Raw genomic sequence first — 19,044 nt, 5'->3', positions numbered from 1 at the left:
AGTGTAGCTTCTGCTTTTTTTATTCAGTGACTAGAGTAATTTCATAATCTTCTAGTAGTTGGTATTTAGAAAGGAGCATGGTTTGTCTTTCTCTGTTTGGTGATAACATGTGGAATCGTAATCTCTGACTATTTTCTAGCTTAGTATTAAACATCAATCTTTCTGTGCAGAGGTATATGGTTTGCAACTACTTATAGACTAGATTATATGGTAACTTAACATTTATACCACAGTAGCATAGTCAGTCCTGTGACTATACAGTGTGAAGGAATTGTACCAAAGATGTACAGTATAAAAGTTTCAAAACAAAGGATTTTGAGCATGGACTGTTGCATAACCACTCAGCTACCTAAATAACTTGTCTGAGGATAACAAATTCTTTAGTCTGAGATTGTTAATGTTTTGAGGATCAAACTCAGATTTCATTACTTAAGACACATAGTTTATCAAGATTGCAAGGTGCAATGTGCGTATCTTTTCTCATGTTGGTACATAATGCATTGCGTTGATGGGAAATTCCAAGCTTGCTGCTCCTAGTAACAGGCTTCATATCTGCATGTAGGACAGCGTGAAAGAATTAGGTTGGGGCATGTGTTCTGTAAGGATAACTGAGGCCAGTTATTTCGCCCCCACTTCTATTATTTTCACTTATTACCAAATATAACAGAGGCCAGTTTTTACCTTACCAGAAATTCTGTGAGTTCACGTCTCAAACTAATACACTAAAAATGGCAGCATCAACCTAGTACTAAGAGATATTTTAAAAAAAATTTTTAGTAAGTACTTATAAAAGCTCTTACTGCAGATTGAAAATCAAGTGTTTCTTGAATTTAAATCCAGTTTACGGAAGAGAATGATCTTAAAGCATACTTGAAAGGAATGCAGTTATTTGCCTGAACTTAGTAAAGCAACGACAGTAATGACAACAATTTTGATGGAAAACATAAACTGTCTTGTTAGTAAAGGTGAAATAGGGTTTCAACAGAATTTTAACAACTTGATAAAATTTCATTGTACAAAGTGAGCTGCACCGTACAAGTATGGAACAGAAGTTTATTTAGAATGGATGAGTCACATTACACATAAACTGCTGTTTTTCTTTATACTTTTAAATGGTGATAATTTTCTGTTTACCAGTTTGAAATAATTTAAAATAATATTAATCTGTGAAGTTACAGTATATTTACACAAACATTTTTCATTAATCATAATAATTGACAAACCCATATTAACTCAAAATGTTGAAAAATCAGGCAATAACTTCAGGATTCTTTGTTTTCCCTTTTTCCTTTTAGAATTGGGTAGAAAAAGCAGAGAAACAGAAACTACTGTCAGACACCCTTGACCTTTCAGAGATATTCCATCCAGACACATTTCTCAATGCCTTACGCCAGGAGACTGCAAGGTGAGGGAAAAATAGTCTACCTATTTATGTGTGCTAATGTGCCATTGTTCCCTGTGCGTGAAGATGGTTATTTCATTTTCAGGACACAGATCCAACAAATTATGTCAATTGCTGTCATTAGTAATCTCATTTTTATTACTTGCACTGAAGTAGAATATCTGTGAGTTACTTGTTTAATGCTGATTTATTTTTATTTTAGATGAAATTAAAAATTAGTTTTTCTTCAGAGTAAGACTTAGTGGTATGGTACACATTGAAAATACATTGCTTTGGTTTTGTATTTCATTTCCTGTTGTTATATGACTCTAAGATTTACTGTATATATGTTTCCCTTGCAGAGTAATGAGCTGCTCAGTGGACAGCCTTAAATTTACAGCATCATGGAAAGGGCGAATACAGGAAGGCAAACTCCAAGTTAAGGTATTTTACTAGGATGTTTTACTAGAATTCTACAAAGATATTTTATTAGCATAGTCCAAGTCATCTGTCCATAAACTTTGTGGAAAACTGATCTATAAATATATTCGTGTACCTGAGATACAAAGGCTGGTTAATGATATACAGCTACAAAACTGGTAGTGCAAAAATTCTGCAAAAATGGGAGAAGGAAAACAGTTATCTTTCTACCCCCCCCAAGTCACAATGCTTATTTAAAATTTAAAATTTAAACTTATTCTTGCTCCATTCTCTTCAACCACCTCTTAGATAAAAAATGAAGCTTCAGTTCCGTCAGTTATAATCTAACTGTTGTCCAGAAAGTAGCTGTCCAGAAGGACTTGTGGCATACAGCAAGAGGAAATCCATATGTAAATCTCTAAGTCTAAGGCCATGTGTTAGGATTTGGTGAATCACTGAAAAGAGACTTCTAAGGAAGTAAACAAACCGAAGTAAACTGTAATATGTCTAGCTATTGATATGATAAAGACCCAACATTTTTTTAATGGATACGTAGGGCTACAGCCAACAGAGTCACTACTGATTGCTTAGACAGCAAAGTAGAGATGAATCCTCAAATGCTTTAGCTTAGCTTCTTAACATTTCAGGTGGCACTGCCACTTTGGCTCAATGCAGATCTCTCTGCACCTGTTTTATACTTAATTTTATAGGGAATTCACGAAATAAGTTTTCTATGCTACATCTTCTAACAGGTATGTTGGTTCCATGATAATACTGCACAGCTCAAAGTGCTGTGTTCAGCTCAGAGCATGGCACTTAAAACTGCATTCTTACAGAAACACGGTGAATAATGCAGAGCACTCACCATGCAACAATGTACTGATGTGCAGTTAAAGCAGAGAGATTGCTAGACTAGGAGGGAGAAAGCAAGTGGCAGGGTGCCTTCTCTAGTCTGATAATGCAGGCAGACACACAAGTGTGGAGATATTAGGGTTCTGAGTTGGCTGCTGACATTATCTAAAATTATTAATACAGAATGTGTAAGAATTCATATTCCTAAAATATTAATAGATTGTAAGGCCAGAAAAGATAACTGTAATCATCCAATCTGAAAAATGGAGATAAACAAAACAAGGGACTTCTAAGGCAGTTTGGTTCCCTGGGATAAACCTGGGATATGATAAACCTCAGAGCCTGCAAATCACATGTTCTGAGGTTCCAGATTCACCCAAGACTTTTAAGTCCACAGCAGTAAGCCAAAATTGACTTTCATGTCTCAGACCACTCATTCTAGTAGGCTATCATCTGCAAATCCTAGAAGTCTGGACTTCTTCAAAACCATCCTACCATCTTTGAAGAATGTCAGAAGTCAATGTCAAATATCTGAACACCATGCATGAATAATATTATCTAAGTATTTTCATATCCTAAAAAATATTGCAATATTTTACAATTGCTAGATTGAAGTAGCTGCTTGGGAACTAAAGAAATAAAAGGTAATTAGAGGAAAGAGTTTTATAACAACACTCCGGTTAGATGTATTGAAGCTTATAATTCTTTGTTATGTGCAAATTTAAGTGGTAGATTTTTGGTAATACTAGTTAGAATACACTATTAGCAGTCACTGTTACATGTAGGCAGAAAGGTTAACATATATTCTCTATTGCTTCACAAGAATGAGTCTTATGTTCGAAGAGGAATCAAAAATAAAAAGACAATGCCACAGGAATAGTAGAAACAGTTAGATGAGTGGTTATTTTTAACAAAAGGTAAGAATTCTGTCAAGTTTAGTTGCTTGATTTGAATATTATCCTTTCCTCAGTAAAAGCAATATTCAGTGAATTTGTATTAGTAAGTATTCACCAGTATCTTCACTGCTCCTTTGAATCTTTGATGTACAGAAAGGCTTTGGAACACTTTGCCATGCTGAACATTTAGATTCCTTTCCATGAGTCCTTCCTTGTGCTCGTGGGGAACTGGGGAGAAAGTTTCACATTAGTAAAGCTAAACACCACATAGACTGTAACTAGGGCATAAAAATGTCAGTGACTCAGAAAAGTCATCCTCTAAAATGTGTCTTGCTTGATAAGGATCCTCTGGATTGCATGTTAAGCTTGGTTCACATGAGCAATATGACTTTTAATACTGGTAAAGTTAATGTTGTATCTGCAGTTTCAAGAAGTCAGACTAACCTTATACAGTGGGGAGCTGTTTTGAGTGGGGACTCAAAAAAAAATTCAATCAGCAGAATAGATAAGTCCTTAAACACATGCTGTGGTGAGGTTGCTGGGAGCCTGTTTTATCCCACCTGACTTTAGATACCTAGATTGGATATTGGAGTTTACCAGCCCCATTTTGTCAATGAAGACATGCATCAATTCAGATTTTAAAAGAGTTAAACAACTTTCAGGAGATACTAGTCTTTCTCCACTGACAGGAGAAAACCTACAATTGTAGTTTTGATCAATTGCCCGAAGTTAAAAGTTGGGTTTTTTTTAAAACCTGTCATATTTTTGGAGTTTAAATTCACAGGTATCATGGAGACATAGGGTTCAGGAAAGAGATATTTAAAGATTTTCCAGGCTTTATGCAAAAAATATGTTAAGTTTATACAATGCTGTTATGAAGAACAACAGTTGTCTACTTGATTAAAGATGATGTCATCATTGTATAAAAGCACCAGTGCTGATAAGAAGATCTTTTATAGAAAGTGTAATACATGAATGAAAAGTCTTACATAGGAATGAAATAGAAGAAAACAAAGTGTAAGCACAACAGAATGTTCTAAAAACAAGGTGGAAAGAGTTAGCAAAAAAAATGTCTACTTTTGCTGTCTTAGGCTGCACATGATGCAGTTAAATACGTACAATTCCCAGTGAACTGAGTCACTACAAGTTTGACATTGTATATCTCAACCTTATACTTCACTGTAACTTCCTCATTGGATATCCTTCTGTCTGCAGATAAGGCTACTAAGAAATTTTCTCTTTGCCAATCTGCTTTCTTCTCACATAGGATAGATCTCAAAAATTAAAAAGTTTGTGGTAATTGGTAGAATTGGTAAATGTGATTTATTTTTGTTAGAAGATTTGATTTGTTGACACTGCATGTTCCTTCTTCACATGATTCAGACTGCAGGTTTAAAAATGGATCTCTCACATCCCCTACAAGAACCACATCATGGTATAGGCTTTTCTGAGGTTTATCAGTCTCAATTTATGATAATGGTCCTATTTCACTTTGCGTGAGTATTTCTACTGAGAGATTTGGTTCTGTACTCACATGGTTGGGGGACTCTGTTTTGGGATATGGGAGAGTCATGCTCAATATTTAATTATTCTAACAGAATATCTTTGTTGAAGGATTGGAACAATTAGGAATGTGGACGAACATTAAATTTAAACCTAAGGTTCACACATACTTTGTATAACTGTCTTAGTCACACTGTTTTGAAGACATGTTCTTCGAGATATTTTTTCTTGCCTTTAATTTTAGAAGTTTTTGATGGCTTAGAATTTGTTCTGATAAGGAAGAGAAGGTGGAAATCTCATTATGATCTGTATTATGAAAATGCTTTTTCAGTCTTCCTTCACTTCTAAAAAAATAGCATTATGCTTCATCAATTGTAGACATTTGGAATGATCTTTGTGTGCCAAAAATTTCAAATAATATACCCTGTGATCATCTGTAAGTCGAAAACATGAAGTGCTAAAACTGTCATTGTAACTACAAAGTAGACAGAGGAACGCTCAATCAGGCCAATAATACACCTGAATCTGGGTGAATTATCAATTCTGATATTAAATTATCAGTGTTAATTCAGGTGATAATTTAGACATATGATGTGGGGTAGATCTCTCCTAGTAGGATGTGATGAATATTTGATTTAGAATCAATCTGTATAAAATTACACCTTCTTTAATATCACTTTGGATTTCTCTAACAAAAGGTACTGAAAATGTATGGCTATTGCAATATAATTGCCTATTGATATGCAAATACTTCTCTTCATTTGCTTTGTGCACTGATTGTGCTGTTGTACAAAAGCAGGTAGTCATTCTTTTTGGCATTCCATTTTCTGTTATTGTAGAAAAGAATGGAAAAAAAGAAGAAACATGATAAGCAATTTTTTAGGTAGTAGGTGCTATGAGCTTGGGTAGAGCTTAACATAAATAGTGAAAATAAAAAATTTATTGCAATATTATAATATTCAAATACATAATATCAACATTAATATCAAAACTTTGCTCTTAGCAATTGAGAGAACTGCTATTATAAGGCATCCTGAGAGGTCTTTTTTTTTACGGTATACATCCTGAAATATCAAAAAATTAATGATGGAGACCTATAGAGGTAATGAAGTGAAAATATGACTTCTTGAAGTCTGCTGTAGTTTGTATAATTTCATGGGAAATTATAGCATTAAATAGTAAGGAAAAATTAATTGCAGAGAATTTGAAATTTTGGAACCCAAGATGTTTTGGACCATGGTATCAGCACATTTTCTACAAATATATGTTAAACAAACATAATCTGTAATGTCTAACAATCGCTTTTTTAAAATTAAACTAGTACCAATAGTTGCAAAATGCCAAATACTTTGTAAGAACTAAAATTTTAAAAGTTATGGTAAACTCTAGCCATTACTCTGAGCTGAGTTGCAAAAATACTATGCATGCTGATTATAGATACTGTGAAATCTGTGTGCTTTGTAGTAGTTGTAATTTCTCTACACCGTTTATCATGGAAGTGAGTACAAGGCTATGAGAGTACTCAGCCAAACAGTATCTGAAAGAACATTGTTCCAGTGTTTTATTTTTTTCAGTGTCTTTTAATATTGAATCAAAGTCAAAATTTTGGTCTTCATCTTCAAAGGAATTTCTATGATTGGTTGAAGTTTTCCAGAAGATCAAATGATGTTATTTTACATAACTGTAATGTCAAAGGAACTGCCAATATCAAAAGAAGAAATGTGTGTGCAATAGAAAGAGATTTTTCAATAGGCAACCCACTTCTATAGAAACTTCTTTTAGAGATGTTCAGGATGGCCAGACCTTTGAACACCCTAACAATACATTTTAAAACCTCTTCATCAGTCCAGTCTTCCCTCAATAACTTTGCCAAACTCACATATTTATCAAACTAAACTCCGTAACAAAATTCCCTGCAGAATGCAGGAAGGGTAGAAAGAAGAACATGTGAGATGAATCTTTCTAATATTTGTGTGATAGAGTTAAATAAGAGCTTTGAAAGCATTCTTTCAGAAGTGTAGTGAGATAAAGTATAATCTAGGACCTGTGGTTATAATAAATTGAGTCCTTGACGCCGGGAAGGCGTCTGTGGGAAAGCCTCAGTATAATCATTAGTAAGACTTTGTTCCTTCTGTGCTTTTTATGATATTTTTCTTTATACTCTTTGTTCTTGCAAGACAGAAATGGCACTGGAATGTATATAGGCTGTCATTAAAGACTGTTGACACTAGATCTTTTACTAGATAAAGTCAGCTTTTTCCAAAATCTGTCTGTGTGGAGAGATTTTGAAATTGTAAAGAAACAGTACAAAATATCAAATGTTAACACTGTACCTTAAAAGTAGCAGACCTGAAAATCTTAGGGAAGATTCAAAGCAAAGTTCACAATAAACTTGGCAGGAGAAGGGAGAGGAGTGTCACACTTTCATAACAAAGAAAAGACCATAAGCTTTTGACAAGAGGTTGAAGGAGAAGAAAAAAGGTTTTGCAGTTCAAATAGAAAGTCTGAAAAATTTTATCTATTTCACTAAGGCCTTGTTATAATAATTTGTGGAAGATCACATTAGAGAAGAAGTCATACTACTCTCAGCTTTCCATTGGGGTTGTTTTCGTTCAGGTTACCCACTATTTTGGAGGCTTTATCATGAGTCCTAGTCTGTATGGAGCACCGATTGCTTCAAAGAATGTTGCCACTTTTCTGGTCACTGTCTGTCCAAGGTGAAACACAGCTTTCTTCTATAGCTTTTTAAAATCCAATCTTTTATAATCTTTTTTTCACATTAGAATATGTCTATATGCATCTTGTACATTATAAGGAAGAGTCTTCAGTTCAGAGTTAGAACAGAAATATGACTTTAAAGAACAAATTTTTGAAGACTGAAATGCCTGTCTACAATCAAAAGAATAATTAGTTATTAAAAATGCAAAACATAATCTTAGCTAGGTTACAGTTAGTAGAGCATTAACAAAAAAACCTCAACACTTGGGAGAAAAGCACTACTTTTCAAGTATGACAATAACCCCCATTGTGTTACTGCTTAACTGCAACTTTTCTTGTCAAATAAATAATTTTAGAATACTGTAATTACCTAAGCAAATTATTTCCATTACCTCTTCTATGATACCAATCTTCATCGTAACATCATACTTTAACCACTTTTTAAAATTTAGTACATTTTTTAAAATTTCTTGCAAAAGAAAATGTATTAGAAAATGATACTCTTCTCCATTTGGTTATGTGGTCACTCATCCAGTTTCCAACAGCATTGTATTTCCTAGTTCCAGCCCCACTTCATGAACCTTGTGTTTGGTGAAAGCCTACCTCACTATTATGTATTTAATTCAGGGCTTCAGAATGATAGTATAACAGATGATTTTCAGATTGTGGCTTCTGTTATACATCTGCTCCAGTTTAAGATTTAGCCTTTTGGAAAGCTACATAAAAGTTATTACTGAGTTAAGTTTTATTATTGCTAAAATTGAAGTTCTCACTTCAGCAGGCCAAACTGACCATTATTATTTATACTGACAAACTATTATTATTTGTACTGGGAAAACAAAATGATCAACAGATATTGAAAATTTTATTTGGAAGAAATCCAGAATAGATATTGTCATTAATTTATGCAGGACTTCAGTGAAGAAAAGAGAATGTTTAGTTGGGAGGCTGAAAGAAAGAACTTAAAGCATGTTACATATATAGTCACTTATAGAAGCATCTGGGATTCTTGTTTAATTTTTCCATACAATAGTTTATCTAAGAAATATTGAGTTATGTTAAATACAAGTTTCTCTCATATTATTTCAATATATTTTGTTTGTCTCTGCAGAAGCTATGTAATCGCACATTCCATTCTTTGAAAGCCAGGCTCAGACTTCAAAGCAGGAAGTCATGCTTCTTTCAGTGATTGTTCTCTTCTTCTTGACACTGTAATGATTGTGTACTTGGCTGTTGCTATCATATTTCCATTAATCTAATGCCAGGCAACTTCAGTTTCATGAATGATGACATTTACAGGTATTTTTCTCTTAACATTTCAAAGAATGTGAATCCAAATCAGAGGAAGTTCACGCCAAAGCATGGTCCAGGTCTTGCTTTTAAATCATGTTTCCTATTCTTACACAGAACATTACAATAATTAGTTTGCTGTTTTGGTCACAGTAAAAAGGATCATCATTTATTAAAGCACAGTGTAATCATTACTGATATTTCAAATCTGTTATATATATTTGAATATTTTATATTTCCATGGCAGATTAGTGGTTTACAACTGGAAGGCTGCAGTTTTGATGGAAATCGACTTTCAGAAAATCTGCATGATTCTCCCAGTGTGTCATCTGTTCTCCCTTGTTACATGGCCTGGATTCCACAGGTATTAAATTATTAAAAGCCTTAAACTTTCAAGACCCATAATTTGCTTTTTGCTGTGTAGTACCTTTTCAATATGACGTTGCTGACCTCTTTTCCCTGTCATTTCAAAACAAAAATCCCTGTCTTTAACAGGAAAAACAGTTACTGCTTTTATATAAAACAAGAACTTACTATCATTTTATTAATATTTTTTAGCTTTTATTGTTTAGATTAAGACAAGGTGTTTATTTCAGTCATACCTTTTTTTCCTTGCCTTTTAAAAAACATTAACATTTTCAAAAGTGTATTTAGTAAATGTATACATGAGTTTGGGAGTTCATTCCTAGAATATATTTTCTTTGCATTTTAAACATTAAATTGAAATGCAACAGCAATAAAAAGGTAGAGAACATGATGTGATCTGTAAGCAAAGAAAGCCTTTCCCCTACTTACACTAATTTAAAAAAATGCCAACACTTGCAGAACTGTGTAAGATGAAAGTGAAATAATCCAAACAGTAAAAATTGTTACTGCTTCTGCTCTGTAATTATAATAGCAATCTCCGATAAATAAAAGTTACCTAGAATTTATTCAAGGATGTATTGGAATTACAAATTCATATACCTACAGTCTTACAACTAAAAGAAAGCTTATAGTAGAATTCATGTCATCGAAATTTATCTGTCTTAAAGTTAATTGCCTAGTATGACTTAGTTGCCTTAGCTCCTTCTTCGGTCTCAGTAAAAGATGGGTATCTCAGGAAGTCCATCCCGTCATAAGGTAACTGGGATAAATATCTGTCTAGATGTGACTCTAGAGACAGCCTAGACTGCTAACTCTGGGACAGAGAGGTAAGAAGAATCCCACATACAGATCTAAAGGAAAATATATTAAGACTTTTACACTAAAAATCATGTGTAAATGTAGAAAGTGAGAAATAGGGGTGGATGCAGTTTTTTTCTACTTATTACAATAAATACAATTAGCAGTACATAAAAAGTGAAAAAGAATGTCACCTTTTATCCTGTCATGTAGACATTAACTCATCAATCAAATGAATTTATTAACTGGAGGAGTTTGTTATTTGGGAGCCCGGAGAACTCTACAGAGACCCAAGTAGTGAAACGTCAGTTACAATGGAGTTTATTAATAAACATAAATTATGGCAATGGTGAAATTTGTGGTGTATTGTGATAGATATTGTGCAAGGAGCTCCATTGCTAACACACTACTGTATCCCAGCAGTTTTTATTTTCCTCATTATTTCCAGCACTGGAAAGCATTATATTACAGTACAGCATTAGAAGTATAATGGTCAAGATTTAGACTTTGAACACGCAAGTAAATACTAGCTACCATCTACACTGTTCCCAACTTTGATGGGAAAGAAACTGAAAATTAAAAAAAAAAAACACCACAACAAACACCACAAAACCTATTGCAAAGTTGACCAGTGAAAGATTTTTCAGTTCTTTAGTTGTTTGCAAGGTTTGTGTTGTTCAGAGAAATAAACAGATTTCAAATTTACTTGAAAGGTTGGTGCATGGGATAAATACAGAATTGCGTGACATCTTAATGTATAGTCTCAGTGGTGGGTGGGGGAGGATGATAATATACATGGTTTTACATGGTAACACCAAATATTTATCTTACACACACTGAAAATGAGGATTGTAAGTAACCCTCTCTTTATTCTGAAAAACATTTATTTTGTGTTAGAGATAAAACAGATTCTTAAGTGTTTTTCTGAATAAGTATTTTTTAAACTTCGAAAATAAGATCCAGAAGTTATATGTGACATCAACAGAGAACTTTATCTGTAAAACATAGAAATGAGATAGTTCAATAATCAGTGAATTAAACTTCTTCCAATGTACTTCATATTGGAAATATTCTATTTTTTTCCAACACAAAGACTTCAGTTGCTATTCAGAATAGCAACTGAAGTCTTTGTGTTGAAAAAAAATATAATTCTTTTAAAACACAGAGCAAAACTTGTCAACTGCCCAGATTTTAAATATAAAGTATCTCTAAGGAGAGAATTTCTGAACTGCTCTGCCCTTAAATTGTTTTGCTATGGGCTTCATGGTAAAAATTGACCACAGTCAAACACTGTGCTCAGAAACCAAGGCAAAATTGGAGCATTATGCACTTCCACTTATCTCATTATCCTCTCCTTAGGAGAAGAGTGCATGAAGTACAACATATTATCTTAGGATTCTTAGGTTTTGAATTTGTTTTCTTTTCCCCATAAATATGTCTTATGAAATCTAGTGAGCAAAATTCTGTATATTTATAATGCAATAGTTCGAGGTCCTTTTCAACCAAACTAAAATAAAGTGAACTCTCTGGAAAAAAAAAAAAGGTAGCTTACAGGATTTCACTGAGAGAACCCCCTCAAAATGCTGCAATGCTCAAAATGGAGTATTTTGAGCTACTAACATGATGCTTATTCTCATTAAACTGTGAAGGTCCTTTCCAGTTTTAATCACTAATAGATCCCAAACTGTGAAGGGTGTTGCTAAGGGGGATGAAGCTATGTGTGAGGCAGTCTAGGCAAAGAGAATTTTTGGACTGTGCATGAGCCAAGGACATAAGCATTTGTGGTTCAAAAAGACTTTCACAGAATGGTTTTAACCCTTAAATATGTGATTCCTCAAAACATCAGTGGGAGTGCGAAAGGCGTGAAAACAGCTATTTTGGTCAAAAAGGTGTAAAAAGAGGTCTTGGAAGGCAAACTGTCAAACTTTTGGCCTCCCAGCTTTGGCAAAACTCAAATTGTCTGATTAGCATTTCACTGTCAGACTAGGCAGCATTTTGTCTTCTTCAGTAGTGTTAACCAAGGGGTGAACATGGTAAGTATAATCCTTCTGAGAACAGCTGAGTTCTTTTGACAAACTTCTGATTATTAGTTTATTCTATACAACTCTTATATTGCACAGACCTTCTCTAAGGATTTAAACACTGCTGTTCAAAAGACATGGGAAGTTGATTTTCAAAAGGAACAACAAAATTCTTCAGAAATGGTTTACACTTGACATGCAAGACAAAGTGCTTGAAACAGTTATTGTTTGCATGTTTCCTTTTTCCTGTTTTTAGTTATTTTCTAATACTGGAGCTTCACTCACATTTGATGTGATTTGCTTTAAAAAGTCCCTCATTTTTGTTACAAATTCCTTTCTGACAAGTGTGCTGCTTTGTTATTTGATTCTTGAAAATCTTTGACATTTTCCTGTTGACAGAAAGGGAGATTCTGAGTGTGGCAGAAAACAGGCCTAATATGTATCAATTGAATCAAACCCTGAATTATTTACACTAAGTAAATACATCATGGATTGAAACCCAAATTACATGCTGTAGGAAGTCTAGACTGAGTCTCTGAGCTCAGTTCTATAGCCACGCATAGGGACAATGCCCTGTGCAAAGCCCTAGGAGGAAACCACGTCCAAAGCGCACACAGTTTGTAGTACAGAAAGCGGAGAGGAGCTGATACTGTTCTCAGAGTAGAGCATTGTTTGCTCATCAGGATACAGACTGAGAGGTAAAGCTGTGGCTCCAGCCAGGCTCCTTCCCTAAGCAGTGCTTACGATATAATTGTAATCTTTGTAGTAGTAGTACTGCTAATGCTGTGCAGTAGGAACGTACATGTATAGAAGAATACAAATTATAAATTAATTCAGCCAGAAGTTCAAAGCACTCAGTTCAAATCTGAATGCTTAAAGTGTCCTGATAATTTCCTATTTAGACACTTAATTGGAAATGGCCTGTTTTCTAGAAGTGCCAAAGAACCCCAACTGTGACTGTGATCAGTATCAGTATGAAAGGCATTTAAAAAAGCCCAAAACATCAAAAAATCATTAAACCTGCTTTTTTTTTTTTTTTTTTGCTAGTAATATAGCTTTTTACATATGCTTGCATGTCTTGAAGTGCTAGAAGTATATAAAAAGTACTAGGGAAATTAGGCTTTTTGTCTGTTTAAGTCCTGGTCTGACTAAATTGTGGTTAATACTTCTTGGTTCCTCTTAATATCCTGCAGGCCCTGTGAGGCTGTAATGTAAAGTATAGTATCTCTATATCAGAGAACAATTTTTATATTTGGATTCACTGATACTAGAAATTGTTTAAATCCCTAAAGTAGCCTGGAAAGTGTGGGGTAAGATTTTTTTTGGTGCAGTTCCTGAAGTGTCCCACTTGCAAGTATCTCCAACACAGATCACAGCTGGAGCTGTATTAGAGGAGGAGCAGCAGGGTTGTGCTGCAGGGACAGCAGGGGAGGCAGCAGGGCTTGCCGAGAGCACAGCCTGCCTTGGGACTCAGCCTGCTCGAGCAGCAGCTCCCTGCAGTACAGCGCTGGTGCTCCTGAGGGGCCTTCTCCTCTCTGGGAACTGGTCAGCACTTCCTTTGCCCCTGGTTTGCAGAAGCTTTTGACATACAATTTTTGGCTTTTTTAGCTCAATGAAGATTTTGATATGTGGTTCACAGAATCACCCCTATTACATCCTTTCTTGTGTTTCCAGTTTAACAAACTGAGAGGAAAAGTAGAGGCTTAGATATAGAGTAGCGTAGCAAATTTTCTGAAGCATCTGCTTTGTTAGTAATCCTTCTCCTTTGTAACCTGGTCCAAGAGCTGCTTGTCCAAGGCTGCAGTGTCTAAACTGTATCTTAGGATCCAGCTTTAGATACTATATCATTGAGGATTATTCCTTTCTCATGTTTTATTTTCTAAGTGATAACTGAGTGCTTGTTTGTTGACAGGATGCATATGGTCCATATTCTCCAGAGGAATGCATATCTTTACCAGTCTACACTAGCGTGGAGAGAGACCGTGTGGTGACAAATATTGATGTACCTTGTGGAGGAAACCAAGACCAGTGGATTCAATGTGGCGCTGCTTTATTTTTAAAAAATCAGTAATCTGAAACTGCATTATATTAACTCTTGAAGTTAAGGATCATTTAAACATCTCAGTTGTTTCTTATTGTAAGTAAACTTTAGTTCATTGCTTATCCATTTTTAAAGCAGTGGTTTATAAATTCCCGTTTATTTTTTTAAGGTATATAAAATTAATTCTATTTGAATAGAACTTTGTTGTAGCTTTGTGGCATATTGTAAAAGTTAACATAGCACTATTCAGCAAACTGTTGATCTGTGTTGTTTCTCTAGATTGTAATATGCTCTTTTTCTTTCACTTGCTGAAATCTCTTATGTTTTGACCATAAATATTGAATAAGTCAGTATTTTGTCTTTGATCAGTTTTTTTATTATCCTTTTTGAACTGTTATTCTTATGCCTCCATTATTTAATAAAAGAAAATGATAAAACTTACCTGTTGTAATTGAAATTGGATGCTTTACTTGAATATAAAAATGTCTTAATGATGTTTTACTTGTAATAATATTTCTTTGTATTGGTAGTAAATAACAGGAGCTTCATAAACTTCATGTGGAGTTACAAATTCGATTAGACCGCCATCATTTTGTTATCTAGAAGTTACTGAAAGAAACCTTTTGTTAAACTGTACTAAATTCCAGTAGGAATGGGGATAGAAATGCCCAAGATAAACAAGCAATTTCTTGGACAAACAAAGGAGATCTTCACCCAGTTGTTAAGAGATTAACAGCGGGATATAATAATGCTTTTGTGATATGAGAGACCCCTGGAGTCTTGTTCTTAGTGCTGGATACTCAAGTTTGATTTCACTGATTCATGATATATCATGTTGGGATGCTGCCATAGTTTTGTTGTGCAGTTAGGCAAAATTCAAAAAAAAAGAAGCAGGAAACCCAAAATCCAGCAGGAAGCAGCATTATTGAAGAATAATGAAGTCTCAACAATTGGAAGTGTCTAATTTTTAACTGCAATTACAGAGTCACCTCATGAGGATATTTTTAAAAGCCAAAAGCATGAAAACGCTTTTGTGGTTTGCTTAGAAAACAAAACAGATGTCTTGGCTCTGATATCTGTGATAGATTTTATATTTAAAGTAGTATTTAAATTAAGAATATATTTCACTTACTTGATATTTTTCATTGGTTTGAGGGAGGGAAAAGGAAAGCAGAAAAAAGATTGGCCACATCTTTCCCATTATAGGTCTTCTTCTAATAAAAAGATGTCCTAAAATAATTTGATACAAGTGCACATACATTTTTAAAATTGAATCCTATCTAAAAGCAGAATAGATGTACTTGATACGTTTCAGATAATTGTCTCATTTTCCTTTATACATTTGACTCTGGTTCACTGAAGAATAAAAATGTAGCAAATTTGGAAAACACTTGTCTGTGAGATAATTTTTGGAAGAAAATGGCAACATTTCCAACAGAACAGAAAGCACTCATATAAAGGCCTGAGCGAGCTCTGTGAGGATTTAGAGGGTGAGTTGTCCAGAGAAAGTATTCTGTCATATTAGGCTTTGCTGGTAAAACATCACAGGGAAAAGCACTGGCAACTGTGCTTTCAATTCCCTTGGGCACATGTAAAGATCATGTTGCAGCCTTCCCTTTTTGGATCCAACATGTTTCCATAAAACAGGGTGGATTTGAGCTCTTGTATTTCTCAAAACTGAGGGATCTAGCGGCTCCTACTAGTTCCAGCTTCTCTTTTGTGGACAGGTAGAGAAGTACAGATATTCATATAACTACCTATGTTAGAGCAAAGATGACTCAAAAATAGACATCATATTTTAACCTACCTTGCACAGAAAGTAGAGACCAGAAATGTAGTAGGTGGTTTTGATAACCAGTCTTGCTTGTTATGGGAAATAAAATCTACTTTAATGGGTTGTAGAAATAAAACATTACTAGAACATAGTGGGGATTTTCATGTTTTGGTTTGGGTTCTTTTTTCTCTAGTTGTAAGCTTCAAAGATGCCTTCCATCTTGACAAGTGTAAATACAAATATTATTTAAAGCCTCTTGTTTCAGGTCTCTTCTTTTTATATATTTAGTCAGGAAGCCTTTACTGATTCTATTAATATAGAGATATGGACTGTATCACAAAAACCAGATATAAGACAGATTCCTCCAGACCTACCACACTATTTCAGGGTCAGGAACCGGTTCAATTTCTTACCAATAACTTGTCTGTATCCTAACCCCTCAGAACTGGCCTATCTGCTGTGGATGTTCATTACCTCTTTTATCTATCATCTCCTACTGACTCGGATTTAGAACTGCAGAATATTTCTCAGCTCACACCACCAAGAGTTTTGTTTTCAGGACATGCATTCATGCATTTCTGTTAGAGAGCCTTCTTTCTGTGAGCAGAACGTACTGTTAGCCAGCTTGTTTAAATCTCCTTTTGTTTGGTTCACCTCCTGGTTTAGAGCCCTTCCACCCTACCAAAACTGTCTGCTTGCTTCAGCTCTTTCTGAGTCATTTCATGAGTGATCTGAAAAAAACCCTCTTAATGTTTAGCTATAACTAGAGCATTGAATTATATTTTTATTTGGGCAGAAGTCCTTTGGGAGCTCATCTAGAGTGATCTATGTTATAAATGTGAAAGTCGCTCTCTTCCTAGGTGTCTTTGATGTGTTTATTTTTTAGTACGGGACAAAAAAATGATTTAAGTAAGTCTCAAGCTACTTTGGCAGCTTGAAATCTAGTAGATTTTTAATGATGCAATATTACCATCACAAAAAACTTGAGAGCTCTATATAATATTCACAGTGCATTAAGCAGTATGCCTGATACTTATTTTGACTAAGTGATTCACTAATCTTTCCTTCTCATGACTCTAGTCATAACCCTGGTGTTTTGGAAGGCTCCCAGGTGACCTAAAGAGGAAAAATGTGTTCCTTGATATTTATTGTCTGTATGCATTGTATGATGTGCTTGCTTTCTACAAAATGTTGTAATCTAAATGAAAGATACTATAAGTAACTACTACTGTATATCATAAGAATGATATTTTTGGTAGTAAAAGACATAACTGTAGAGTGTTTATTACCACCAAAGTGCAGCTGTATCACAAGCATAGGCCATTCAGAAGTATGAATCAGGCAACATAAGAAATAAAAGCATCAGAAATGCCTTAATGGTCTGACTAGTGTTTCAACGACTGTTCTGCTCTTCAGTTTCAAGGGTATGGGAACTTGTAAGACTTAAACATATAAAGAGATCTCAGAAAACACACATTACTACTCTGTAAACACCCTCTTTTGAAGACTTGGTAAAGAGGCATATCTTGAGCAAGTGCAAATTGTTATCAATAGAAATCAAAGTGACAAAACTCGAGGTGAAAAAGCCTTTAAAGAATAGCAAAATCTTTGAAAATAATGAAGATTGTGCAGTAACATCTGAGTGTATTTAAAATACAAATAACTTTTTTTTTAAAACAAATGCATTTATTTTATATTTAAAAAGGAACAGTTTCTTCCTTTTACAATTTATAGCAGTCAAGTATTTGTCAGGTATTGGTGCTGTCATCTGTTGGAAGACGTGGTGTTTGGTGCGTTTATCAAGTTCACAGCAAGTCTACTGTCACAGAGCATACTATGTTCCCAAACAGAAGAATACATGTTTGTTGAAGAGTCAGACTCACTTTTTGATGTTATTTGAGATAAACTACCTTTCAGAAACAAGACCTCTGATTGTGATAGTATAACTAATTTTTGTTGTGATAAGGGAAAACTAGACTTGATTTAAGATATTTTTCTAGAACATTTTTAGAATGCCACTAAAATCCTAATGCTGCAGTGGAAGGGAAGTTATGCAAGTTATGCTGAGTACAAATAGAACTGGTCATGCAAATTAGTCTTTCTTCCTCAATTTCTTTATTTCAGCTTTCAGAGAACAGTACTGAGAAGAGCAGTAATTTCTCCCAAAACAGCTATATAATTGTTAGAGCTGAAGAGGGGAAAAGAACTGAACTCCATGCTCAAAAGCATCAAATATGAATCATTATACGACCTCTTAAACTGATAGACTGTCTTTCATTGACAAAAATAGGTTTACATAAATGATACTTAATATTCATTACCATACTAAAAATGTGCAGGCTTGACTAGGGCTAGAAATTCTTAGATGAAATTTTACATATACATTTTTTTAATCCTTTTATTTTTTACATTTTTAATCCTTTGAAAACAAAAGGTGTGAATAAAAAAACAGATGTAGAAGCATCTGAAGACAAAGAGAGGGTCACATCTGAGAAAAAAAGCTCGTGAGTCCTTATGTTACATTCTCCTCTGGAGGTGCTCAACTTTGTGAGTGCGCTGGAGTTCTTCATGTATTAGAAGCTTCCTTGGAAACTCTGCTGCTTGTGAGGCCATCCTCCTTCATCTTGGCTCGTTGCCTCCTGTGTGTGAGGCTGTATAACTCAGCACCGTTTCCTGTGTCTTCATTTCAGCCAATGAAGCTGCTTTTAGCAGAGCTCACTAAATTGATGTGTTTCAAGAAATGCTTCTCTTTAAGATCTAGATTTCTTATTTCTGGTTCTCATGATCTTTATGTAAGATGCCTAGAAAGCAACAAAACAGGGTTTTTTCACTTTCAGTAGGTTTGGTACAAACAGAAAGACTTTTCACTGATACATTTTAGAAAATCAAAGAATAAAGTTGGTGTTACTTATTTGAACAGCTTCAGAACGATAATTACTGTTAATATAGACTGTGGTTTGCCTGAGGAATAGTTCTTAGGGTAT

General features: G+C 34.5%; 1 protein-coding gene across 1 annotated transcript in view; it reads left to right on the top strand.

Moving 5' to 3' along the window:
- The window catches only part of DYNC2H1 (dynein cytoplasmic 2 heavy chain 1), a 187,464-nt gene extending 172,737 nt beyond the window's left edge, over positions 1–14,727 (top strand). Inside the window, exons 86-89 of the mRNA XM_074860186.1 lie at positions 1,296–1,405; positions 1,744–1,825; positions 9,308–9,424; positions 14,158–14,727. Of these exons, the coding sequence (XP_074716287.1) occupies positions 1,296–1,405; positions 1,744–1,825; positions 9,308–9,424; positions 14,158–14,316 (468 nt within the window). The 3' untranslated portion in view covers positions 14,317–14,727. The remainder of the gene's footprint in view (positions 1–1,295; positions 1,406–1,743; positions 1,826–9,307; positions 9,425–14,157) is intronic.
- The last annotated feature ends 4,317 nt before the right edge of the window (positions 14,728–19,044 follow it).

Source organism: Strix uralensis, chromosome 2 (assembly GCF_047716275.1).
Source record: "Strix uralensis isolate ZFMK-TIS-50842 chromosome 2, bStrUra1, whole genome shotgun sequence".
Lineage (NCBI taxonomy): Eukaryota > Metazoa > Chordata > Aves > Strigiformes > Strigidae > Strix > Strix uralensis.
Note: the sequence above shows the minus strand (reverse complement) of the source record. Positions and strands in the feature narration are given on the sequence as shown.